Below are 27092 nucleotides of genomic sequence, written 5' to 3' on the forward strand. Positions count from 1 at the left end.
TATATATAGTTGTAGATTGATGCAATACCTTTATTTATTTATCTTTATGTGATGCTGAGGATCAAACCCAGGGCCCCACACATGCTAGGCAAGCGCTCTACCACTGAACCACAACTTTAAATGGAGACAAGGATAGTGCACATAAACTTCCTGTAAGTACAGTGAAACTTTAAAAGATCATCTACATTTAGCACTCAGTAGGCATCACCATGCCCAACAGCACCTCTCTACAGCTCACTTAAGATTTGCCATTCTTCCCAACTTATTTGTATGTCTAGAAGCCTATCCGTGGTATTTGTTCATTTAAAACATTCCCCAAAGCTTTCATGTTACAGAGAATAGGACTTGTCAATATAGCACTTGAGATACACACACACAAACACACACGTACACGCACACATGCATACACACATTTATACCTGGTGAGAGTAAATGTGTTTGTTTAATCTGTTAATGAAATAAAAGTGCTGGTGGTGGGATAATTTGTAAATTAAGCAACTACTCTTTCCCCATATTTTCTTTTTTTTAAAAGAGAGAGAGAGAGAGAGAGAATCTATTTTGTAGATGGAACACAACAAAATGCCTTTTATTTTTATGTGGTGCTGAGAATCGAACCCGGGTTGCACCCATGCTAGGCAAGTGCTCTACCACTGAGCCACAATCCCAGCCCTCCCCATATTTTCTATGCAGCATTAAGGGTACCTTTACAAATCTTGGGGGAGGAGATAATTTCTTCTTCTCTTCGGGCCTGAAATACTGAGAGTTCATATGCTCCATTTTCATCAGCATTTAAATTAGAATAACTGGACAATCCTTAGCTTATAGTCATAGCTCAGGGTGGACACACAGAGCCTCTGTTCTAACTTACAGGCCATTGCATGACTTGCCTCCATGGTACTTCACCCTGTCCCCACTTCTAGTTCTGAGTGTTCACATCCTCAAAAAGAAAACCATTACATTTATAGAATTTATTTTAAAATTGTAATGTTTAGAACACCTTTAGAATGCTGAATTGTCTTTCTTGTATTTTCTAGCTATTTGTCTTCAATATCCCTGGCTATCTCTTCCCCTGAGTGAAACCCTCAGTCCCAGGATTTGCCTAGAGAATATATTTAATAAATAAAAATAAGTTTGGGGGAATAAATGCAAACAAATGTGATAAGAAGAGATGGTGAGAATTAAGAAATCAAAGAGGTAGATAAGTCGTCTGTAATAGGTACCAAGGTCAGTAGTTAGGATGGGATGGGACTCCCCACCATCCTGAGAATGAGTTCAAGTGTTTCAGGTTGTGAAAGTGCATCCTTTCAGCTTCCACAGAGATGAATGGGATCTGAATAAAGAATTGTAAGTCCTAAATCCAGGAGAAACTAATCAATAAGTTGGAATTTCCAATTAATTTCAGTAATAAATAAAACTGTCTTTTGTATGGGAGTTCAATAAAATATTTGTCAAATGAAGAAATAAGTGTGAAATGTACCTGCACACTCCTATTGGCTACTGAGTAACATTTCTCCCCAACAGAGAAGTCCAGCTAGCAAACTGCATGGGTGTTAGAATATTTCTTGTGAACTTATTCATCAAAGGAAATAAGCAACTGATCTTAAGTTATCAGAATTTGATATAGTCAACCCATATCTACAGAATGTTTATCTCAAGGACTTGAACATTATATTTAGTGGTCAGAAAACCTCTTTGGGTCATGGACAAATCATATGCACTAGTAGTAGGTCCTGGTTCAGGAAAATGTTAATTTTTTTCCTTAATAACCCATATTTCTTCTATTCTACTCAAGTGCTCACAATTGAAACACTTTGGAAAATAATTTCATATATCCAATGACCTCTGAACTTTTATTGCCCCCCTGCTCCCCTAAGGGAACACTGCTTCTTTTGCCTCAATGCCTGAGCACTTTTGTGTCACTGGTCTCAGACGCCTTTTTTGTCATGTGTAATCCTGTGAAGTGTGATCTTCTGAATGGTTTGCAAGGAGTTGTTTTGACCAGGTATCATTAAGATTGAAGTCCTCTCCAAATTTCAGAGGTGATGGTAGGTGGCAATCTTGGCCTCCACCTTGACCTTGATGTTCAATAGGGTCTCTTATTCCTGGTCTGTGCCAGACTGCGCTTTAGGTATAGCAGGACCTATTGAATTGCTCCCTCTGCATGGTTTAACAGACTTCCACATCCCTCAGGCTATTTTTCCAACCTGATTTTTGGATATCACATTGAATTAAGGTCAATCTCTGAGGACTGGACTGTGCTTCTCAGCTGTGTGAACTTCATCTCAGGGACTCTGATCTCTGGGGATTACAGCTCTTCTCATTCTGTTGGGACCTATTTGTTTCACTTTCCTCAGTTCTTCTGAGCCAGCTAATCATACTTGGTCCACATTTCTTCCACGATCTTGCTTAGGTCCTGATATTTGGGGGCATTCCTCTATTCTGTCAACCCAGAACTAGTATTCTTGGCTATAGACCTTTCAGTTCTTCCTTAATCTCCTTCACAAATATCAACTCCTTCCAAGAGCATCAATTTCCATCTCCAGCTACAGTTAAGTGGTATTGGTGTCATCAGTAACCTTGGGAAGCCCATGGATGTCACTCTTCAGACTGGCATATGATCTGCTCCAACTCACACTTGACCATAAAACCATCAGCAGCAAAATATACCCTGTCAATCTATAGAACAATCTGGGCATTGTCCAGTGACTTTGCAAAGATCTGAGTCCTCATCTCCTTGAGGACCCCTCTTTTCCAGGTATTCCTGAATTTTGCTTTTTAGGCTCCAATTACCAGTCTTCAGTCTCCTGGTGGAGGACAGGTGGTTATTCTGGTCTTACATGGTCTTCACGCTTTGGATTCTACACATTCCCAAGCAATCCCCAGCCAAACCCACAACCATTTTCCTGGGCCCTCAGAAACACTGAATACTGGTGGAATAAGAAAGAAGAGACCTGGGAACCTGAGCTTCTAGAGCCTGCACAGATGCTGGCTGTGCCACTGGCCAGTCAAACTAGGTGGTTTCATGACCAGCCATAGCCTGCAGAGAGAGTTGGTGTAGAAGGTGTTGGGGCAGTTGGTAAAGCCCAATGTTGTTTGTAGACAAAGGTTACAGCCTAGGACTCAGGTTTGGGCCACTAAAGAATAGTTCTATTTTAATTATCCAACAACAAAACTCCTTTTGTTCAAATACACTCATCTGTTCCCATTTAATTCCTCCTGCCTCACCAGCTTATATTTTGCCATTCTTTGCTTAGCAATCCCCCACATCTCCTTGAGAGTTAAGAAACTATTATATCAATATATATCAATACAACCAATTAGGTATTTTCAGAAATGCCATCAATGTGGCCCCAAGAATCTCCCTACCTGGTCATCTTAATTGGACATAATTATTTCTCAAAATTTTACCAGTACCACACTCACTAACCAATTTTTATATATTACTTCTTCTGATTCGGTTTCTATAGATTGGTATTTCAGTTTTTGAAAGAAGCATTTCAAGACTCCTGTTTCTAAAGGCCCTTACAAACACGTCCCCTTCTTCAAATACAAGCAATGAAATCACAGCATTTAAGTTCTACTTGTCTTCAGGCCTTTATACATTCTTTTGAGGTTCTTTTCCTTCCAGTCAGCACCAATAATGTGATTCAGTGATGCTGTCCCCTTGGTCAACCCAAAAAGGCACTAGAGCACACTGTGATCCTAAGTTAAACTTTCCTCTTCCCTTTTCATGCCAGGCATATTCTCTCAGAATTCTGATCTTATCAAACCACCTGATCCATCTTCAACCAAGGTTTATTCAGGAGACAAATTCACAGGCAACCATGAACAGCACCAGTTTTGGTCAGGGGGCTATCAAACATCCCTCCATCACAGCTGGTGATATGGTCATAGGGCACACTGCAAAGAGCAAATAAAAAATGTAAAAGACCCATCTCTTGGTAAGCAAGACGCCTCACACTGACCATTACCAGGGGCCAAATATTAAAAGTCACATCAGCTTTTATCCTTCTAGGCCAAATGCCAGCATTGACAGTGGTGGGCTCTTCTGAAAAGCACCAAAAGAACATCAAGAGTCAAAGAACACCATGAAGAGAATTTACCAACCATAATTACTACAATTTTCACTTGCCCTAAATAGCCACCAATTTCCCTGTGCCCTAAATAGCCACCAATCTCCCTCTCTTTACTGTTAATGAAGCAAAGGAGCACAAAAGTATTTCTAATTTGGAGGAGCCAAGGGAGTCTGCATGGGCCATTAGCAGCAGAGAGCTTCATTACTAGGCAAAGAAGTCTCTCCCTGAACTTCTCATGGCTTTATGTGCAAGAAATCAGGAGGCAACCAGTCCATTTTAAATGTTAACCCTTCCTTCTGCATTAGCAGCAGCTCCTGTATACAACTGAAAAGACAAAGGACTGTAGGCCTAACATGCTGCTTTTTTTTCCCGTGGGGTTCTTTAGTGTTTGTTCTTTTTTAAAGGCAAAAATCTCCTTTTAATTAAGGGATATGTTCCGTTAGAAATATGACTCTATCTCTGGATAAAAACTTCCCAAAGTACCAATTTACCATATGAGTTGCTTAAACAGTTACGTAATTTAGTGCCCATGTGCTGTGCAAAACTGTTGAATGTATACTGCCCACAAAGGATTTGTTAGGCAATCAACAATACCAATGAGAACAAATATTAACTCCCTGGTTTGTGTTTACCATTAGCTTACTTTTCCTGAGGGTTCATATCTCTGTGTATTACAAAAACACTGCATTGAGCTCTAAATGTTCTTGATTCAGAACAATTGTGAAATAAACTCTTTATAATTACACATCTCCTAAGCTAGACACATCATAATAGCTAGCCTCAAAGGGTGCTGCAAGCAACTTCTGGATATTTGCGCTTACTGCTGTTTCTCTTTACTGCACAAAAAGGACAAAAATTGAAATTTTGAGCTCCACCAACAAGCTTTTGTTGACTGGATTTGTATGAGCAGCCTTTAAAAGTACACTAAGTTTAGTCCTTGTTATTATCTTATCTGCTGTCCTACCACCATCCAGTAATATTTCATGCCTATCTGTAAGGTTTTTCTCCATATAAACTATTGACTCAGAAATACTTAAATATTGCTCCTTCTGAGTAAAGTAAGAAACCTAAAGGAAAAAAAAATCACTAAGCCTTTCCCCTAACTTTAAAAATTCTTAAATTATCAGGCAAAATAAAATGAGTACCCCAAAAGTCAAGTCATACAACTTTATAATTCTTGTGCTGCTGGTGGGTTCACCCGACCATTCCTCCTCCATGACTTTTTAAATATATACTTCTCTCTTTGTTGAGAGTTGGCTAAAGTAATAAATGATAGTAGAGGACCCCAAGAACCAACCTGGCACTACCTCTAAGGTAGCCTCTACCATTTTGCAATAGAATTATCTACTGTCATATTTGGGCACTACTTATTGCTCATTCTATCTTAATCCACAAAGAAAAGAGTCTTCCATCATCCAATTTATACACCATGGCATCTCTTGCCTTGATCTGCTGCATCTAGCTAGAAAATTGCCTCAGAGCAGAATACCATACCCAGAGCTATGTGACCAGAATGCAGGCAAGTACTTATCAGGGATACTGAAAAATAACAATATGCATCTGGTAGGAGTTATACTAATACACCTATCTTCCATTCTCCCATTTCATATATACATATATATGTATTGTTCCTTTTCAAATATATATATATATATGTGTGTGTATATATATATATATATATATATATATATATATACACACACACATATGTATACACACATACATATATACATATATAATGTATGTATATAAAATGCATACATGTATATATATAATATACACACACATACAGACATACCTGATACTGCGGTAGAATTAGCTGACATCAGCTCATGAGAATTTTTCTTAGTTTCTCTTCCCAACTCTATGTTCAGCGTAACGTTGCAGCTTCAAATAATTTATATGAGAGTATATTCACTGCAGAAGTATGCAAATACTACTATCCAGGTCTTTTTTTTTTCTGCAGAGCTAGTTGTTAAAACATTTGCTGGCACACCACTGTACTCTTTTATTATTCATGAAACTTAATAATCTATAGTATTGGTATAGCACAGTTTGGGTCCTTTATGATTTTTAGATTACTTTCTATTTTACTTCTGTAACCCTGCTAGAGGATAATACATCTTGAAATTTCCCTGTCTTACATGTTTTTTTTTTCTTTTTGTTTTTTAAGGACTGAAAAGATATCATTAGTGATGCTATGCCTCTTTATCCCTAGGAAGGAGAGTTAGGTGATTATTAGACGAAAAGCTAGGCCAAAATTTCCATTTGAACTCTTCTTTACTTTTGCATTCACAGAGGCAGGGGGTGCCTCATACTTTGAACACTGACACATTAAGAGCAGTTGCATAGGTAAAAACTGAACGCAAGCACGACAGGAGAGGATATTAAGCAAGATCTAAGAATCAAGGTGATCAACAAGAACATTAACCTTTTCTTTTCTAGAAGAAGGAAGGAAGAAACAGAAGGTACTCGGGTGCAAAGAATCAAAGCCTATGTACTGCATGACTCCAGATTTTATGACCACCTGGGAGATTTTGCTCCATTGGCATAATGTCATGTGATTATTGGAAATGATTCACTTGTTTGCAAGAATTGGATTAAGTTACATTTGAGCAAATTTAATTTCCTTGCCAGGCATTTGTTTCTCAGAAACATAAAAATCTATAGTGTTTTAATCAAGTAGTAGTTTGCTGATATGTTCCTCTGTATATAACAAATGTAAAACAGAGATTTTTTTTAAAGGCCACTTTTATTGAGCACCTATTATCTGTCAGACAATGACCTTATGAGATAAATGCTATTATGCCCATTTTACTGATGTGAGATTAGAAGCAAAAACAAATGCAGGCACTTTTTTTATTTTTGCTCCAAAAGACTCAGGGATTAAAATGCTATTCTCAGTCTTTATTTCTAAAATTCCTAGAAGCATCTAACACTTAATGCTTTTTCCTAATGTCCTCTGAACTTTTGCTTTCCTAGGTTATCAGTTGAGCAGAAGATTTATTTTAGCCAACTCTTTCTCCAGGGGACCTTCAGCCCACTCCCTCTATTAGAAGTTTGCATACATTTGTAGTTATTTTCTTGCCCTGGTATTATCCATACAGGGAATTGGGATGGAGGAGAATGATAACTGAGCCCTCCACAGTGAACATCTAGAGGTCTAGAGACCTCTTTAGCTTTTTCAGTTTTCATAGACTTTTTCAGACCTTGGTTTTGTCTTCCAGTTATTGACTGGCTTGAGTGTGATGGAAATTAGATGTTTGCAAAATGTTTTAAGTTGTCCAACCAACCCTTTTGAGTTTTTGTAGGCTGTACAATAAACATGGTCAGGACATATACGTTTATTTGAAATTATTTTTCAAAAGTAGAGAATAGAGATGTAATTAAAAATGATCTGCATGTACAAATCACAGCTCCATTTCTTTCTATGTGTATGTCTTTGGAAGCAAAGGTCAATGCCAGGGACACCTCATGAATATGCCCCTAAGAGAGAAATGAGCAATAATGACACCAAAGGAAGCCTCTGAGGAGTCTCCAATATTTTTATCAATATTAATTTATACAAAACTAATTTCAAACCACTGTTTGTTCAACATGGTATTGGCACCCTAAGACAAACAAATAAACACTCCTTCCCATGCACAAGAAAAAACATACAATTTGCTGATCTATGTAGGGACTAAAAGTATTGATCAGAGCAAACCTCAAGAGCTGACATACAGCCTGGAGACCAAAATCTACCCAGGATGCTCAGGGAAGCTTACCAGAGGAAACAAGCTCCATGCTGAGTTCACAGAGGCTGAACCTCATGAACTGAAAGGGGCAAAGAAGTTGAAAGCAGCTGGAGGACAGATTGAAGGGAAGGTAGACAGTCTTGAGAGATGATGCTGGAACCGTAGCAGGGAGCAGGTAATGAAAAGCCCAGGAGACATTGAAAATGGTGGACCTTCCTCTGGAGGTACTGGAGTTTCAAGCAAGACCAGACCTTTATTTTCAAAGTTCAAGCATTGGAACACAGCAAAGTGGTATGCTCAGAAGCTATCATGGTTATACAGGTTAGAAGCCTGGACTAGTGGGCCAAGTTGTAAAGGAGAGAAGCAGAAATACTCAGGAAGGATGTTTTTCTTTTGTTTTGTTTGATTTGTGGGGTTTTTTTTCTTTTTTGAAAATAAAATGGACCTATTAGATGATTAATGTAATGAGTTAGGTAAGAAGGTGAGTTGGTTTTGGGTGACTCCATGTTTCTGGTTTAGATAAACATTTGCCTCAGCGGGATTCTAAACACCCAAGGAGGGATGACAGGTCTAAGGCTAAGATCATAAATTCTCTGTTGGCAAGATGAGTTTGAAATGACTATTAAGTCTACTAGTGGAAATACTCAAGGTATTGCTGTTCAGTGGAAATTCAAGAAACCCACAAAAGCAATAATGAACAAGTCAGAGGTAGTAACCACACTCCGAAAGTAAAAAGAAGGAAAAAAATAAGAAAGTAAAAAGAAGCAGATAAATTACTTTTAGTAACATATTAACTTAATATATCCAACATATCATCAGTGTAAACAACATGAGCAAATTATTAAACTATTTTATATTGTTTTTGTTTCATACTAAGCCTCAAGAATTTGTGTTTAATTTCCCCTTATGGCACACATCAGTTCAGACTAGTCACATGTCAAGTGCTCAGCAGTCATACGTTTCTAGTGGCTATAATACTAGACGGTGCAGAGTCTCAAGGCAGCAGAAAAACGGCTCCAGAGTGTACACTCATTGGACTGGAGGAAACAATTGGTAATCATCAGTGAATCTTAACTGACGTGAAAGTAACCAAGACTGCCTGGGATGGGTACATGGCTGAGAGAAAATGAAAGTTCACAGAACCCTAAAGTAAACCAGCATTTAAAGAACAGAGACTGGAATTTACAAAAGACATTTAGAAATAGCACATAAAAATCTATCAAGAATGTTATCCTCATTCTGTGCAAAATTATTTCTATGCAGAGCAAATCATTTATCTAAATTTTTGGACAGATTAATTCAAGAACTATGTAAAGCATGTCATCCTGGGGGCTCTGGAAAAAAATGTTCAATGACATCCTTTTGTGAAATAAGACCCCAACCCTTGCCTCTTTAGGAAGAATGAAGTTCACAGAGGGAGGTTGTTAGGAACAGAAGCTAGAGAAGGAACATGACTCAGAATATTGAAAACAGAAAGCATGTTCTTAGAACAGGTACAAGAGAGACCAACATACGCAGCAACCATGCAGATCAAGCATGTTGTCATTTTAACAAGACATAAACTTGATTTCCGCCTTGTACAGGGGAGCAGTTTATTCTTCACCCAAACATTAAATATATTATGACCGACTTCAAATATTTATATGCAACCAGCTGCTAGCATTGAACCTATAAAATGGAAAGTATCACAATGGTGGGCACTCATCAGATTAAAATGAGGCAGTGAGGGACAGGAACAGAAGGTCACTGAAGTCAAACAAAGAAGTTACAGTTATAGTAAAAACAGATCAGAGAGGGGACGGAAGAAATCACACTCCAAGCACTTGGGGGAAGGAGCACCTTGTTGATGCCGCTATATAAAGCCTCACTCTTGCCCTCTGGGGACCTCTTGCTGAGGGAGGGGGTGAACAGTTAAAAGTGAAGACAGCAGGGCGCTTGTGCCATATCAGATCTCCATCAACATGCAACCCCAAAAGATCATGACTGTGAGAGCTTTGTAAATCAACTCTTAGGGTGCTTGCCCCAAGGCAAATAGCACAACAAATTAATCCTTTCTCCATGAAATGCAGCAAAGTTTGTATCTACACTGAATCCAAATTGCTCATTAGCTCTGACATGTTCCTAATGAGGTTATAATGCTCTGGGACAAAGATCAAGCCCCGGAGCACAAATAGCTAAGGCTAGAATCATAGAAGGATAAAATTAGAAGGACCTTAGAGCCATGCGTGCTGCCCAAACTTGTCATACCAATCACCTGGGCACTCTGATTCAGGATGTCCAAAGTCCAGTCTGAGTTTCAGAATTTCTGAGGGGCGCCCTGGTAGTGGTGATGTCGGTGAGCCTTTGGAGTATACTTTGAGCAAGGCCTGTGAGTTCACCTAATCCAGCTGCCTTTTCCTAGAGGTCAGGACACAAGGGCCAAGAGACTGACAACTGGAGGTATACTGAGACTTCCCTATGATTAAATTCAGATTGCTGTCCATAAACCTGTGGGTCAGTCTGAAGTTTTTAAATAGAAGCATAGTGAGTAAAGGGTGATCAGTCATCCTGGTTTTTGTGGTCCTAAAGAGTCTTCCAGGACTTGGAATTTTTCTATGTTAAAACAGGAAATTCCAAGAAAATCAGGATGAATTTTTCACTCCATGCGGAGTCTTTTGAATCAACTTAGATCATAGCATCAGGATTATCATCTTCTCAACTTCGTCTGTCTTTGAGTGGTGACAGCATGATCTGTCGCCAAGGCAAGGACCTAAGTCTCCTACCATGAAGATCTCAAAAAGCAGATTCTCAGACAAGGCTGAGGCTCTGCAGAACATTCTATCAGCATGTTGACAAGGGCTGCTTCAAGAGACAACCTAAGAATGTCCCAAAGCAATTACAAAAGAGATTGTCATGAATACATAGAAATAAATATCATACAAGCATAAAATAGTCCTCTTAACTACAAAATCTATTTTATTTTCCTCATTAAAAAAAGTATATTCAGGAAATTAATCACTAATGTTCATAAATCTCAAACATACATTAAAGTCATCTTTGGTAAGAGCTCTAAATGACACTTGCGATATAGCTCCCTTAGTAGAGTGTTTGCCTCAGATTCATAAGGACCTGGGATCAATCCCCAGCACTAAAAAAAAACAAAAAACAAAAAACAAAACAAAACAAACTCTAATGAACAGTTCAAATTAGCCTATTTCTAAGAATAATAAGAAAAAGTAAGTCGCACTGTACCCAATCATGAGTATGAATAAAAAAATATCCCTTCAAAGAACAAAAAGAGAGAAAGAGTTCTCATGAAAGTAGAGAGGAAATCATCGGATGAGAGGAAGGGAAGTAGGAGGAGAGAAGGTTAGAAAGTGGGGGAGGTATTAGGAAGTAATATTGATCAGATTATGTTATATGCATGTATAAATATACAACAACAAAACCCACCATTCTGTATAATTAATATGCACCAAAAAATAAAATTTTAAAAAAGAAAAAATATATATAATAATATGTATATAAATAATATATATAAAAATAATATCCCCCTATTATTGTTATTTAACTCACTGGAAATGAGCCTATTAATGTTAGAATAATGAATATGGAAAGTAAAAGTGACTTTCCGATGCTTTCAGTGTATTATCGAGACTTCCAAAACAGAACGACAAGATACTGATTCCATATGCATTCAAAATGCAGAGTTAGTGCAATCCTGACCACAATTATTCTCGCTCTCTGGAGTTTACCTATTCAAATAAGATGCCAACGTGGTCTGACTGAATTACGTGACTTAATATTCATGGAGTTAGGACACTTAAAATAAAGGAAGGAAATAAGTGTGGCTAAATATATACAATGCATTTGAAATAGGTAAAAGAGAGAACCCTAGACACTCAGCAATCATTACCTGGAAATTAAAGAGGGCAGAAGCAATCCTATTATGCATTATAAACAGCCCAGCTGCTGACTTAATGGTACTTTGAGTAGTATAACCAAGGAGTCCTTGCTTCAATATTAATAGGAAAGGTATTGTACGAGTCCAATAGTTCATGAAATTAACAAGGAAAATGAACTGGGAGCAACTTTGCAAGTAATAGGAGGCATCAGCCATTGCTTCCCTGGAGCACAGTGAGCACGTAAAGAGAGCTCGGAGAAAGTACATGTATATAAATGAGAATGGACATTATTGGAATTTTCTCAATAATATTTTTAATTTGAATATATTTCAAATTCTCTGTTGGTTGCAAATCTTTTAAAGAAGAAGCTTTTATCTTAAAATGTTCATAAGAGGTTATGGGTATGGGATCTGGCCCAAAGATATTGACAACTGCTATTTGAATCAGGCTGAAACTATCAGAAATATGTGAATGAAAATATCAAAATTATTCACACTTCACTTTTATGGAACTAAATTCTTTAAATAGTCAGAAAACAATTTCTTTATACAAGCCTCAATAACCCAAATGACCCACACATGTTCACTGGAAAGCTAAAATGTATAATTAATTCTACTTACAAACCAATGGACATACGATGAAAGAGAACATCTTCCCCACAGACACTGCCCCGGACAATCTGACTGAAGCTTGCACTGACCAAACAAGAAGCGGAAAGGGTTTCCATAGAGGCCAGAATGTGACTTCTATTTTTCCCAGAGAGAGAACCATCCAAGTCTTCCAAAATTGCTGCATGAGGAAATGGAAATGCTACTAAATTTGATGAGTCTGTAAACTTCAACTGGTTGGTCTTCACAGTAAATCCACCTACAAATCAACAGCATGAGACAATTATCACAAATGACAACTCAATTCACCAGGCTCATCTTAATACTTTTAAGCTGCATATTTATACACTTTTATAATTCACTCCCTTATTCATTCAAGAAAAAAACACCACAAGTATTTATGACAGGTTATGTGTGCTTGAGATACTGAGGGACCAAAGAGCAGCATTGGCCCAGCTGTCAAACACCCTGTGCTCTATGGTAGTGGTTCACTACCAGGGGAGGTTTTGCTCCCCAGAGCACATTTGGCATCATTTGGAATTGGTTTTGGCCATTACAACTGGAGGGAGGATTGACAGTGCTGCTAGCAATTAGTAGGTAGAGCCCAGGAATGCTGCAAAACTTTCGACAATGTATAAGACTGTCCACATGACAAAAAACTATCTGGCCCTAAATACCAATAGTACCAAGGGTAAAAAACACTGGTATTGTGGGAAATAGAGACAGAGAACACTAATTTATCAAATACTAAATACTAAAGGTGCTATACTCCAGTCTTCCAATCTTTCAGCTTCTGTTCCTCTCTGGTGACTCTAACCCTATCAGCAAAACTTTTAACTGTGAGGTATATACTTTAAACATTCACCTTCAAAAGCAAGATTTGATTAGTCATTTGTATAAATAGTAACATACTTTCAATGTATTAGCTCTAGGGCTATACTTTTTAGTGCTTTCCCTAACATCATCACCAGGTGATTCTTTGGTACTGCCAGCCCAGTTGCCCTGGAAGAAGCAGTGATTGTTTCAAACACACATACCTGTCACTAAAAAAGAAAAACTGAGTATATACTTTATAGTACATATGGTGCTGTATTATTATATACATTAGAAAATATTGAAAAAAGGAAATAAAAAAGAATAAGACATAAACTGAGACTAATATTTCCATTCTGCATTAGCAATAGAATACATGCAGTAAATACAGCTACGTAGGAAAGACTCCACAATTCTACCTCTTGAAATCTGTGTAGTTCACCTAATAACACAACCACCCATAGCTCTACAATTCAGACATATTGGAGGATTTTAGTGATTCCCCAAACAGACTTATCTTTAGAATCTCTATTTTTTTGCATATGCTAATATGCAAATAACCTAGGCATTTCCCTCTGCCTACTTTCCCTTGCAAACATCTATTTACCTTTCAAAACCTTACTCAAAAGTCACTCCCATGAAGTCTTACATTCCCTCTCCCTGGACCCCTTTGCTGACTGTGTTGGTTCGCTGATATTGTACTCATCACTCTCTATACAATGATGAAAAAATGGTATTTGTTTCAGTGACTTATGAATGATATGAAACAGTAAATCTATTAAAGAACTGTAGAATTGTGATTTGAAGTATTTGCCATAAGGCATTTTTTATTTATACAATTTATTTTTAAAATTTTAAACCTAGATACCTCTCAAATAAGAACAATCTTTGATTCTGCCTATGTAGGGGGAAAAAAGTCAAGTGAAGACTTGCTGATTATTCATTTAATTAAAAAAAACAAACAATTATCTAAATTGGTGATTTAAACCACAAGAGCATATTTACTTGAATTACTTTGCTTGGCTGTTTACAATGATCAGATAAACTAGATTGCTCTCTACCTCCTTCCACTCATGAGTCCTCCAAGGTATTTCTTACCACCTCTGAGATGTGGATAGCAAGTAAGCAAGAATGCTATGGCTCTATTTGTGCATATATCAAGCATTAAGCTGCTGAAAACATCAAGCACTTGAACTGGCTCCTTCAGAAGGGGTTGTATGCAAGCGAGTTTATGCCCATGTGTCCATTTATTCATGTTATAAATGAACTGTTCTCTAGGTACCAGGCTCTCCAGTATGTACTAGTAATAAAACATTGAGCAAGAGAGCCTTTATGAAGCTCAGCATTCAACTGAGATACAGCAACATACTAATAGAATCTGATGGGCATCATGACAAGCAGAAGATAGGGAACTACAGAAATGACACGGGAATACTTGGCCTCCTTTAGGAGTTCTTTTAAGAAGCCAGAGTAACAGTTTCTAGTGATGCAATCTTGGATCTGAAAGAAATATTGACCCACAAAGGATTTGCCACTATTTATCATGTTCACTTGAACATTGGCCATGTTTACCATTTCCCCTGTCTATTCAAACTTACCCTGTCCTTGGGAACAGCCTGAACAGGTTCTTATGGCCACACAGTTGATGAGATCAAAATTAACAAAGGTTGTGTTAGAAACCAGCAGTTCCCATCTTTTGGGAGTTTTAATCCCAGCTGACATACAAAGACTTTCCTGTGATTTTTTTTTAAGAAAAGAAAGAAAAAGCAAAGAAAGTAATACAAATTATGAATTATAGTAATAATTAGTAAAATAAATAAACAAACATTAAAAAAGAATAAAAAACAAACTACAGACTTAGAGAAAATACTTGTTGATCACATATAAGACAAAGATCTTAGATCCAGAATATAAAAAGAATCTGCATAACTCAATAGCAATAAAACAGAAAATTTATCTTAAAAATAAAAAAAAAATAAAAGACATTTCCCTAAATAAAGTGGAAATATCAGCACATGAAAAAAATGTTTAACATAATATTCATTAGGAAAATGCAAATTAAGATCAAAATAAGATACACTCACTATATACTTATTAGATTGAGTAAATAAAAAAGAGTGCTGACGATGAGGAACAACTAAAATGCATACATTGCTGGTGGAATGCAAAATGGGATAGCCACTGTGGAAAACAGTTTGGCAGTTCCTTATAAAGTTAAATACACTCTTCACATAAGATGTAACAATTTAACCCCAAGGTGTTTACCTTAGAGAAATGAAAACTTGCATTCACACAAAACCCTGACATAAATGGTTATGATTCCACTTGTAACCACCAAATCTGAAGAACAACTCAAATGCTTTTTTAGACATGGAGGGATAAACAAACCATATTACATCTATCACTGCTCAGTAACAATAAAGAATTCTTTTAAAAAAAATACTTGAAACAAATCGCATGATTTCCCAAACACATTTGGGTATGAAAAAAACTCAGTTCCCAAAAGTTAGGTGCCTTATGATTCTGAAAACAAAGTTTTGAGATGAAACTCAATTCACTGCTTCTGCCGGCAGGTGCAGTTGCAGCTGAAAAGAGGCAACTCTTAATAGCAGGCCATACCATCCAGTGTGGAAGCTGACCCCTGCAGCTCACTGTCAATTTTTCTTCTTTCAGGGTCCTTGTCTTGTGAATTCAAAAATTCAAGTATACAGACAAGGATGACTGAGTGTAATAGCACGATTTATTTATGAGCAGAAGAGGAACACAACTAGTGCACTGCAATAAAAGACCTGTTATCAAGTTTTTTCCTTTCTGAGAGTGCAAGTCTAGGGGTTTATATAGTACTTGGATCACTGCTATAGATTCAAACTTAAGCTAATTAGGGTTTGACAGAAGTAAAATGCTATTGGTTCAACTGTATTCAAATTACGGTTTGGAACCCAACCACCGCTATTGGTCAACTGTCCAAACCAGACTTCCTTTCAGGTCTGCCTACTTCCATTTTCTCCAGGGAGCAGGAAATTGAGGTCGTGAGATGGTCTGTGCTTGCAGGTTTTGGGTTACATTGCTGCATGGAGCAGGTTTCTGCAGCAGGTGTCCATACAGTGCCCAGGTTTGATCGCTGAAGGGTGACCATCAATGAGCTTTGGCTCCCAGCATTTCAGGATCACCTCAGGTCATGGTTGCAACTGCGCTCCAACCTACATGAGCTGCTTATTCCACTGCTCTTCCCTTCTTCTGCTGCTTCTGGACAGGGACCAGAGGTTTGACAGCTGGAGAGCCATGTCAATTCCACTTATATAGTTTTTGAAAAGGCAGTTGTTCACAGGAAGTAGATTAGTAATTGCCAGCAGTCAGAAGTGAGAAGAGGATGTGGCTCCAAAGATGGTGCTCCACAGAGTTCAGATTGATGTAACTGACTTGCTGCATCTTGACTGTGGTGGTCATGGTTACATATATTTGTATGTGTTTAAAATTCTGAGAATTATTCATCAAAAATGTCAGGTTTGTCATAGTCAATATAGAAAAATAAACTATCACAAAATGTTGGATTCAGTATATGCTCAAGTACCCTTAAAGAAAATGCATGAATTTCAAATACAAATTCTAGATTTGTTTTGCAGGTCTATCATTGTTTAAATAAAAAACTTAAAATGAAAAAAAAAATAATGTTTATGTTTGAAGTGAAAGAAAAGCTGCTTCTAAGCTTTCCCATAAAAGCACTTCAACAAACCCCATTCAGTCAATTTCTTAGGGACTTGCTCACTGTTCCATTGTTAAAAATAGTTACATTTTGAGAATCAGTAGAATTTTTATAAAAGCTTTCAACATGAAAAACAGTGACAAAAATAAACATCAGTGGGACAAAAAAAGAAAGAAAAAACACCAAATGGAGACAAATACACTGTAGAGATCAGAGGAAAATTTAAACAGCATCATTAATAACTTGAGAAATAAGTATAGCCATGAAACAAACAAAAGAACCCTTAAGAGAATTCTTTTAAAAAAATAAAAATAGGAGAGCAGAAATAAAAAACTGAATAGAAAAATTAAGGCAATATCTTAAAAAGCAAGACAAAGAGACAAAGAGATGAAAAATCAGAAAAATATTAGGAAAGCAATCTATATAGTCAAGTATCCAAATAATAATATTTTAAGTAAAAAAGAAGAAAATATAAGGGAGACAACTATCAAAGAAATAATTGAATAGAACTTCCTAAAAAGGGAGGGTAAAATTTTCCAGTCCTTAAAGGCCCACACAATACCTAACACAGTAGCTAGAACAAAGAGCCACACCAAAAACATGGTATTGACGTAAAACACTGGGACAAGGATAAAGCTCCAAAAGCTACCAAGAAGAAAAAACATAAGTAATTACAAATAAAATATCCAGAATCTGAGTATCTTAAACCATCATCCTCGAGACTAGAAGCTGGAATTAATAGTGCTTACCCTCAAAAATTTAGGACAAAGTTAACTCTTATCTGGAATTTTATAGCCAACAAAGTACCTATAAGGGGTTTTTTATAAGTAGCTCAAAATTTTCACCTTTTAAACTTCCCTTTCCTCTGGAAAGTTACTACAGGCTATGCTGTAACAAAATGAGGAAATAAACTAGAAAGAAGGAGGGAAGAGGTAGGAATGAGGACCAAGAATTCCAACACTATAGAAACATGAAGGAAATCTCCAGGGCATGGAAAGGAGAGATTCCAAGGTACACGAGGAGACCCTTCTCAGGTTCTGCTGGTGTGAGCACTAACCATCTGCATGGCTGCCTGGCACCATCCACTAAAGATGAAGGGGTACTCTACAATCAACAATTTTACAACTTCACTTATTTTCCACAGAAATGTATGAATATGAACACCAAAAGACATGTAGAAGGATATTGATAGAAGATAGCAAAAATTAAAAAAAAAATCTAATAGTCATCAATAGTAACATACCTTTAAAAACAGAAAGATATGTAATGATTGGAATAGTCATAAAAAAGAATAGTATGTAATGGTTGGAATAATAAATTATTGGAAAACAATAAAGACATAGTTGAATCTCACAGACATAGTATTGTGCCAAAGAAGCCAGGTAAAGTAGAGTTACATGTTCTATGATTCCTTTGATATAAAATTTAAAAGAAAGAAAAGTTAATCTGTATCAATGTGAGTCTGTATAACACTTCCCCTCTGACTGTAGAGTTATGGGTAGGATTTGGAATAGGGGAACAGGAGGGCTTCAGAGGAACCCATAATGTGCTATTTCTTCATCTGGGTGATATTTACATGGTTGGTTTGCTTTATAAAAATCCACTGATTTTTTTTTTCCCTTGTGGTTTATGCACTTTTCTTCATAAATATTATATTTTCACAAAACATTTATTTTAAAAAGTAGGACAAATACTAAGGGAAAGTAACACAGAGCATGAAAGGCTAAAGAAAGAAGCTGAGCAGTTGATGGTCCTTGAAATGCACAGGTAACTTTCATGCGTGCTAATGTAATTTAGACTTCATTAATACAAGCAAGCATGTTAAAAATTTAAGGCCAAGAGCAAAGACAATCAAAACAGAACAAATAATTTTCAAATGAAAAACTATTAAAGAGATACAATGCAAGACAAATCAAGTTAGAAAAGTCGGAAAGAGAAAGAAAACGGATTGCAAAACTGGAAGCACAGAATAAGATAGTAGGAAAAAAAATGCAAATATATGAGAGACATCAGCATGAAGATGGTAATTGAAACCACAAGAGAAAATGAGATTTCTCCCAGGGAGAGCAAGTATGATGAGAAGAGAGGGGGCCCTACACCAGACTTTAGGGAAACAAAAAGATGAAAGGTCTAAATTGAGGAAGACAGATCCACAAGTGAAAATGGAAACTAAATGCCAGGGAAGAAGGAGAAAGAATAAAGCATCCCCATCAGCCCCTGCCTGATGCCTGATAAGATATTTTTAAAAGTACCATCTTCTGCTCAGATTAATTATAATAGCAACAGAAAGACAATCACCCCAAAGATAGTTCAAAAGGTGGGTGACCATAGATTAAATCCAAATCAGGGTATTTCTGAGTCTGAAAGGGGATGCTAATTAGATTGAATGTCAGGAGAGAGGGTATCAACACACTGCTCAACCAGACTGAGATGTGTAGCAATGCCATAGTTCATCTTTTCATGTCAATTAAAATATTCTATCTACTATAGATTGGGTGTGAGAGTACCAAATAAACCCTTTCTAATGATAAAAAAAAAGTTCTTCTAGAAATTGATATCTATTTGAGGACATGAATCCCTGATAATAGAATGCTATAAATTAAATGTGGATTAGAGGCCTATACATGGAAGGGGTCAAATCCACTGAAAATCTTAATTCCTAAAGGAATGTCGGGCAGGAGAGAAATCTCAGGAATGAGAGATAGAGGCTGAAGTCATAGTTCTACAACCTCAGGTCAGGTACTTCTGCCTGCTCCACCCACTTCAAACAACTGATACCTAGTGATAAAGAGATTAGCAAAATAAATTTCAGAAACGTGTTAATTAATGATTAATGGATATTTTTCTTATTTGTTTTAATCCTAGAATTTCTCAGAACCTGTAATTTTTTTCTTTCTTTTTTTTAAAATGAATTTTACTGTGTGTCTTTAAGGTTTATAATATGATGTTATGGGATATATACAGATTGTAAAATGTTTATTATAGTGAAGCAAATACCATGTTATCTCATATATTTACTATTTTTTACAAGATCAACTAACATTGATTTATTTTTTAAAAATTGCCAACGCAATTTTATTAACTAGAGTCCTCATATTGTACATTAGGTTTTATTTAAGGTTTTAGAAAACAGACAATATGGAAAGCAGCATAGTGTAGACATAATTAATCTTCTTTCCCAGACATATTCTTGGGGCTAGGCACTCCTAGAGAATGCTTCAGAGAATATTGGTGTAGGCACCAATGCATGTTCATGGCAAAGCCATTTACCATATATAATCAAGATTATTGGATCAGAAGTTGGGAAGATATCAAAGTATCCCTGGATCTGAAATACTAGGCATAGACCTTGAGCTGTATTTCGATTCCCCAAAGTTTCCATTTCTTTACTGCAAATTGAGAAATTCTACTCAGATAATCTTTTAGGTAACACTGAACAATGAAATCACATGGCTTTAAGATTTGGATGACTAACCAGTATCTAGATTTCTCTAGAACAAAAGAGTTTAACATTTTGTATCAGAAGACTCTTGTCCTGCACTTATTAAAAGAGTTTTTTTTTTTTTTAAACCCTCAGCTGCACTGCTTTCCTAGTGAGTTATACCCCAGGCATGTGATTATTTGTGATTATCTCATGATAAGCACCCTTTTATCATAATTTATATCTTAATTTATGTCACTCTCCCTTTAATTATGATGTCTATTTAACATCAATTAAGATATTCAGCATTAATTTACCAGGACAGTTATCCAATTTGATGGGTGTTTTGTTTCTAGAATCTATTCTAAAGTTATTCTGGAAAGTTCAAGGGCCTTTGATCTACCAGTATCACAAAATGTAAATCTGAGTGCCATCCTTTCTTGGAAATTATAGTCTGAAAAGACTCATCCCTTGTGTTGGTGACCCTATAGTAGAAAAGGAAGAAATGCCAGGTTCCTGCTTTCAGAAAGGATGGTTTAAAAGAAATTGAACTAAGGAAAATTTAAAATCAAAAAAAGAAAAATGTATCTCAGTAAGAAAATGGTGTTGTAAATCATAGTGTTTCCATCTAGAGCTATGTAATAATCTCCAGTGGAAGCATAAGTCAATAATTATCATTTAAATTTCAAATGGACAACATATTCAGCAACAAACTGAAGAGAAAGTTTTTCCCATGGTTCCCAGGAATGTTGGAGGCCTCTTCTGTCTATGATTTTTCGGACAATATGATTGCTAGTATGCAGATGGCTCTTTCTGAAGCAAAAATATAGGAGTTCCATAAAGGACTAAAGCCTAAGAGATTACTGTAGTCTGAATTCTTTTAAGGAGAACTAGGACTGCTCCCTTGGGAAGTATACTTTGTCTCATCTGTATTCTGTTACTCTGATCATTCAGTGGAGGAGAAATCTTCTATAGTCTAATTTTTATGTAGAACCCATACTTAAACAAGAGCTAGGGAATACATACAGAATCTTATTGTACTGTAACAAACTGTGTAAATATATTATCTGATTCAGTCTCTGGGCTCCTTAAATGGAGTAAGGGTCTTATTAATAAAATGGTAAAACATGGAGCAGAGAGACAATATGAAACTATACTATATTATAATCCTTGTAAGGTTAGACAAATTTAAATTATTAGGTTCAATATAGAAATTAATAGTAAGCCTGAATTATAATCAAATAAGAATTCTTCTAGCTATTACTATATTACTATTTATAAGGACCCAACACTGAAACACTGAGTTTCAGTGTATATTTAAATCTTATTGTTAATACCATCACTGTTACAAATAAAAAGCTCTTCTAGTTTTTACCAGTAAAATATAAGATCCACTAAATAATAGTATTAAAATTACACATCATGGATCATCAGGGATCCCTGCACATATGATTCTGTTTTTATGGACAACCTATAAACAATCACACTAAGGACTTACCTTTTGGTTAAAATGACCAAGTAATAAACTGTCAGTAACTGAAGTATTTGCATCACTTTCCAAGATGTCAATTCCAAAGTCTCTGCATGAATAAACTTGGAAACTTTTCAGATGAAGATTGCTACTTCTAAAAATCTATAAGATAAGAGCATATGTTATGGCAAAGGTCTGAGGTGTGGTTTGTCTTACAGTATTCCTGAAACTTCTTTAGTTATCAATTAATATAAATAAGCATTTTATGCCATTTTTAAGCAACTTTTATTCGTGCATATACATATAGACATTGCCACAAGGTCAGCACTAACTAGTCCCCTTGTTTATACCCGCTTTGTACTTTCCATTTCTCTTCAAAGAATTAATATGTAGAAAGGTCAGAGTGGATTCTTCACCTATTTAAAATAGTTTTACAGTGCATAAAAAGTACATAATTAATGCAGAAAAACAGCACCCAGGAATTTCAGTGCTTAGCGTTTTCTTCAATATAGTATATATTAACTCGTATAGTCAGCAGATTGTAAATATAAAATAAATAACTTAGCATGGCTACAGATTAATTGTGTGTGGACTCAGCATATGATACATATGTACATTTATGACAACTGGGCTGTATGTGCTCAAGTAATAACAAAATTAGTTTGTTAATGTTGAAAGAATCCCACTGGTCTTATATTAACTATATGATCTTAGGTAAGATATTTAACTTCTCATAGGCTTTGGTTCAAACATCTTTAAAATCAGGGTGCAGGTCAGAACTATTATTAAAACTAAGAGTCATCCCTTTATTTATTAACATAATCAATAAAACCAATTTGTTAATTATAATAATAAAATGTATTAATTATTCATTAAAGAGTATCATACCTTTACTGGAAGTTTCTTATTAATTAAGGCCAAGGTATCCTTAATTTGATTTATCATACTATCATTCTTCTACATGTCAATCAGTCTTTGTATTTGAAATTTTCATTATGCATAACATATATATTTTCTATAAAATGATAGTTCTTTGAAGGCATAGATTTACTTGAAACAAGTAGGTATGGTATGAGCTGAAAACTGATAACAGCTATTACCTAATTACATACATCCACAAATATGCCCTTTTTGCAAATACATTCATGTTCAAAACCAGCTAACACCTAGCATGAGCTAGGAAATGTGCTGATTTGAAAAGGAAACCAATATACAATAGCAAAATGCACCTATTTTTAGAGACAATTCAACTTTAACAGTGTGTTGTCAATTTGCCCTCTTCTAGAAGAATTACTTTGCATTATGAAACTTGATGAAAAGAAAGTATTTTTTCAACTTTTATTTAACATAGAAGTGTCAAATCACTTGCTTGGAATTAACATTTTTGCTGTGAGACTTTAGCAAGTATTTTACCCCTTAGATAATTTTACATACAAAAGAAATAAAATAACCTCAAGGTTAAGATTATTAAAAGAGAAAAGTTTCAAAAATCTTAACAATATCATCAAATAGATACAGCCAGCCTCATGTTTACACACAATAGAAAATTTCTGTTCAACTTTACCCCTCATCAGAGAAATGAAACATAAAACCACAGTGAAATATCACTTCAAACCTTTCAAAATGACTATAACCAAGAAGGAGAAAGATAATGGTTGGTGAGGATGTGGAGAAAAGAGAGCCCTTACACTCTGATGGAGGGAATATAAATTAGTATACCACTATGGAAAACAATGTGAAGTTTCCTCAAAAAAAGTAAAAACAAGAACAATTATGTAACCCAGAAATCCTACCACTACATACATATCCAAAGGAAAAAAAGATCAATATGTTGAAGAGACACCTGCATCCACCTGCAGCACCATTCACAATAGCCAAGATGTGGAAACAACCTAAATGTCCATCTTTTAATGAATGGAAGAAAGAAAATGTGATGCTACTCAGATTTAAACAAGAAGGAACTCCTGTCATTATTGTGATAACATGGATAAATCCAAAGGATTTAATGCCAAGTGAAAAAAATACCAGGCAAAGAAAGGCAAATGCCACATATTCCCATTCACATATGAAATCTGAAAAAGTCAAACAGAATAGAATGGGGTTTGGAGGAGGGGAACAAAGAATGGGAATATGTTGTCAATAGATACAAATTTTCACTTAGGTGGGAGGAGTAAATTCAAGAGAAAGATTGTACAACATGGTGACTATAGTTAATAACAATGTATTATATATTAGAAATCACTAAGAGAGCAGATCTAAAGTGTACTCATCACTAAAAGTAAGTATGTAAGTTAATGCACAATTTAGCTCAATTTAGACATTCTTTATACATGTTTCAAAACATGATAATGTACATGATAAATATGTACAATTTTTGTCAATTAAAATCAATTAGCAAAAATAAAAGAAAATAAATACAATGAGAAAAAATAGGAATTTTACTAATGAAATACTCTGTTCTAGTATCTATATACATAACACTTGGGTCTAAATGATCAGAAATAATGGGAGTTTATGAAACTTATATACAAATGTAGTTTTCATGATGTAAAGGGCACTTTTTGGTATAATTTTGAGAGACATAATTATCAACATCAGTGTATTAATTTCCAATCCTGTTTAGTGAAACTCACAATAATAATAGCTAGAGTTCATGAGCATTCAGGAAGATCTTTTGGGCATTTTATATTCAGGGACTTACTGTTATCATCATTGTCATCATCATCATCATCATCATCATTTTTTGATGCATAAAATTGTACATATTTATAGGGGTCATGTGAATTTTCAATACATGTATAGAGTATATAAGGTTCAAGTCAGGATAAGCTAGTATCTGTCTTCTTAGATACTTATCATCATTCATGTGTGTGTACAGTAAACATTTAATACCTTTCTAATTTTTTTGAAATATACAGTACATTAGGATTATTATTCTACTGTGCTATTTCACCAGAACTATTTCTCCTATGGAATTGTAACTTAGTACTTAGGGATTTATTTAACACTTAAAACAAATATTCTTTAGCTACCATTACTGTCTCCATCTTACCAATGAAGCAGAAGTTAGGGAGGATTTTCTCAAAGTCATTAAAAGAAAATGGGAATATTTGAGAGTTTGCATAACCAGATACATAGGATATTACCCTTTTGTAAACAGCTTTATTAAAATATAATTCATATTCTATACAATTCACCTAACTTACTTTACAATTCAGTGGTACTACTATATTCACAGATATGGGCAAACATCACCACAGTCAACTCTAGAACCTTGTTTTCAGTTCAAGAAGAAAGCTCATGCATGTCCTTTTAGCTATCATTCCTCATTCCATTTCCACTATTATCTCCAACCCTCCACCCCTAAGTAAGTGTTAATTGTTTCACCTCTGTAGCCTTCCCTATTTTGGATATTTAGTTGAGGAAAATAACATAGGGCGCCTTTTTTTCTGTTATTGACTTTTATCATTTAGCATAATGTTTTCAAGGTCCATTTATATGACAGCGTATGTAAGTACTTCACTTCTTTTTCTGGGTGAAGTAATTTCCATGGCATGAATCTGTCACACTTTATCCATCTGTCCACTGATAAACATTTGGGTTGTTTCTGTCCTTTGGCTATTATGAATAATGATACTGCTATAAACATTTGGATACAAGTTTCTGTTTGTACATATTTTTTATATTTTTTTCTTAGGTATATTCCTAGGACTGTAATTCATGAGTTATATGGTAACTTTATTTTATTTATTTATTTAATCATTTAAGAATCTGCCAGAATATTTCCTAAAGAGACTGGAGCATTTTAAACTCCCAACATAAGTATTTAAGAATCATTTTTCCACATCCTCACCAACTACTTATCATCTTTGTTCAGGACACATTAGTAGGTGTGGGGTGGTATCTCATTTAGCGTTTGATTTGTCTTTCCCTAATGACTAGTGATGTCACACATTTCTTCCTGTGGGGTAGTGAGCAGACCACAGTGGTAGAATGTTTGCATAGCATGCATGAAGTCCTGGGTTTAATAGCCAGCATCATAAAAATTAAAACAAAAAAAAAAGTTCTCCATATGATTATTGAAGAGCTTATTTACAGAGGTGTATATTCAGATCACTACCTTCATTTTTTAATTGGATCATTTGTCTTTTTGTTGTTGAGTTATAGCAGTTAACAGTAATCTTTATGTATTTAAACTACATAATTTGCAAACATAATCTACCATTCTATAGGTTGTTTCACCTCTGTAGTCTTCCCTATTTTGGATTTTTAGTTGAGGAAAATAACATAGGATGTCTAGATAGTGGCACTAAATTTTCTTAATTTTGATGCAGTCCAATTTATCTGCTTTTTTTTTTTTCTGACACCTGTGTTTTTGGTGTTGTCTTTAAGAATTCATTGCCAAATCCTTAGTCCAGAAGATTTACCCTATGCTTTCTTCTGAGTGTTATAATTTTTGCTTTTACATTTAGGTCCTTGATTCATTGGGCCAATTGTAAATAGTACAAGAAAAGAATTCTATTTCATTCTTTTGCATGAGGCGCACTGGTTGTCCAAATGCCATTTGTTGGAAAGACTGTTACTGTTCCTGTCCTCGTTGAGTGGTCTAAACATCCTTCATCAAAATTCATTTGATCATAAACCTAGGGGCTTATTTCTAGACTCTCAACTGTATTCCACTGCTTGGTTTATCTACTTTTGTTCCCTTACCTGTCTTGATTATCATCACTTTGTAGTAAGTTTTCAAGTGGGGAAGAATAAATCTTGATTCTTTACTCAGGATTATTTTGGAGATGATTACTTTCTAAATTCCCTGCCATCATGCTTTTTATTTCGTTTTCTTTATTTTTCCTCATAAGAGTGAAGTTCCAAAGAACTTCTTATTATTTGAACTCTTTGACTCACTAAACTTAAGTGCACAAGAGCTCAATCTGTATGGGCCTATTTTTTCTTTCACAGGATTAGAATTCCTGATGGCAGACCCTTAAAAAATAAAACAAAATAAAATAAAAAATAAAAACTATCTTCAATAAATGTCTTTTAATGGTCTTGTTTCATTGGAGATGTCCTCAAGGACAGGGAGCACAGACTGTAAACCTGTGTGTCTAGTCAACTTTTCATCCTTTATGGGAGAGAAAGTGTTTCATAAAATTAAATGACAACAGGCCAGGTGTGGTGGTGGCAAATGCCTGTAATCCCAGAGACTCAAGAGGCTGAGGCAGAGGGATTGCAAGTTCAAATCCAGGCTCAGCAAAAGCAAGGTACTAAGCAACTCAGTGAGACCCTGTTTCTAAATAAGATACAAAATAGGGTTGGGGAGGTGGCTCAGTGGTCCCGTGCCCTTGAGTTCAACCCCTGGTACTACCCCCCCCCCCCCCC

At 35.7% G+C, this 27092-nt stretch overlaps 1 protein-coding gene across 1 annotated transcript in view; it reads right to left on the reverse strand.

The window, feature by feature from the left end:
• The window catches only part of Pkhd1 (PKHD1 ciliary IPT domain containing fibrocystin/polyductin), a 427258-nt gene that overhangs the window by 220815 nt on the left and 179351 nt on the right, over positions 1 to 27092 (reverse strand). The window contains exons 43-45 of the mRNA XM_048805732.1: positions 21741 to 21875; positions 14717 to 14852; positions 12318 to 12564 (exon numbers count right to left, since the gene is read on the reverse strand). Coding sequence (XP_048661689.1) covers positions 12318 to 12564; positions 14717 to 14852; positions 21741 to 21875 — 518 coding nt within the window. The remainder of the gene's footprint in view (positions 1 to 12317; positions 12565 to 14716; positions 14853 to 21740; positions 21876 to 27092) is intronic.

The sequence above is a fragment of the Marmota marmota genome, unplaced genomic scaffold, assembly GCF_001458135.2.
Source record: "Marmota marmota marmota unplaced genomic scaffold, marMar, whole genome shotgun sequence".
In the NCBI taxonomy this organism is placed as follows: Eukaryota; Metazoa; Chordata; class Mammalia; order Rodentia; family Sciuridae; genus Marmota; species Marmota marmota.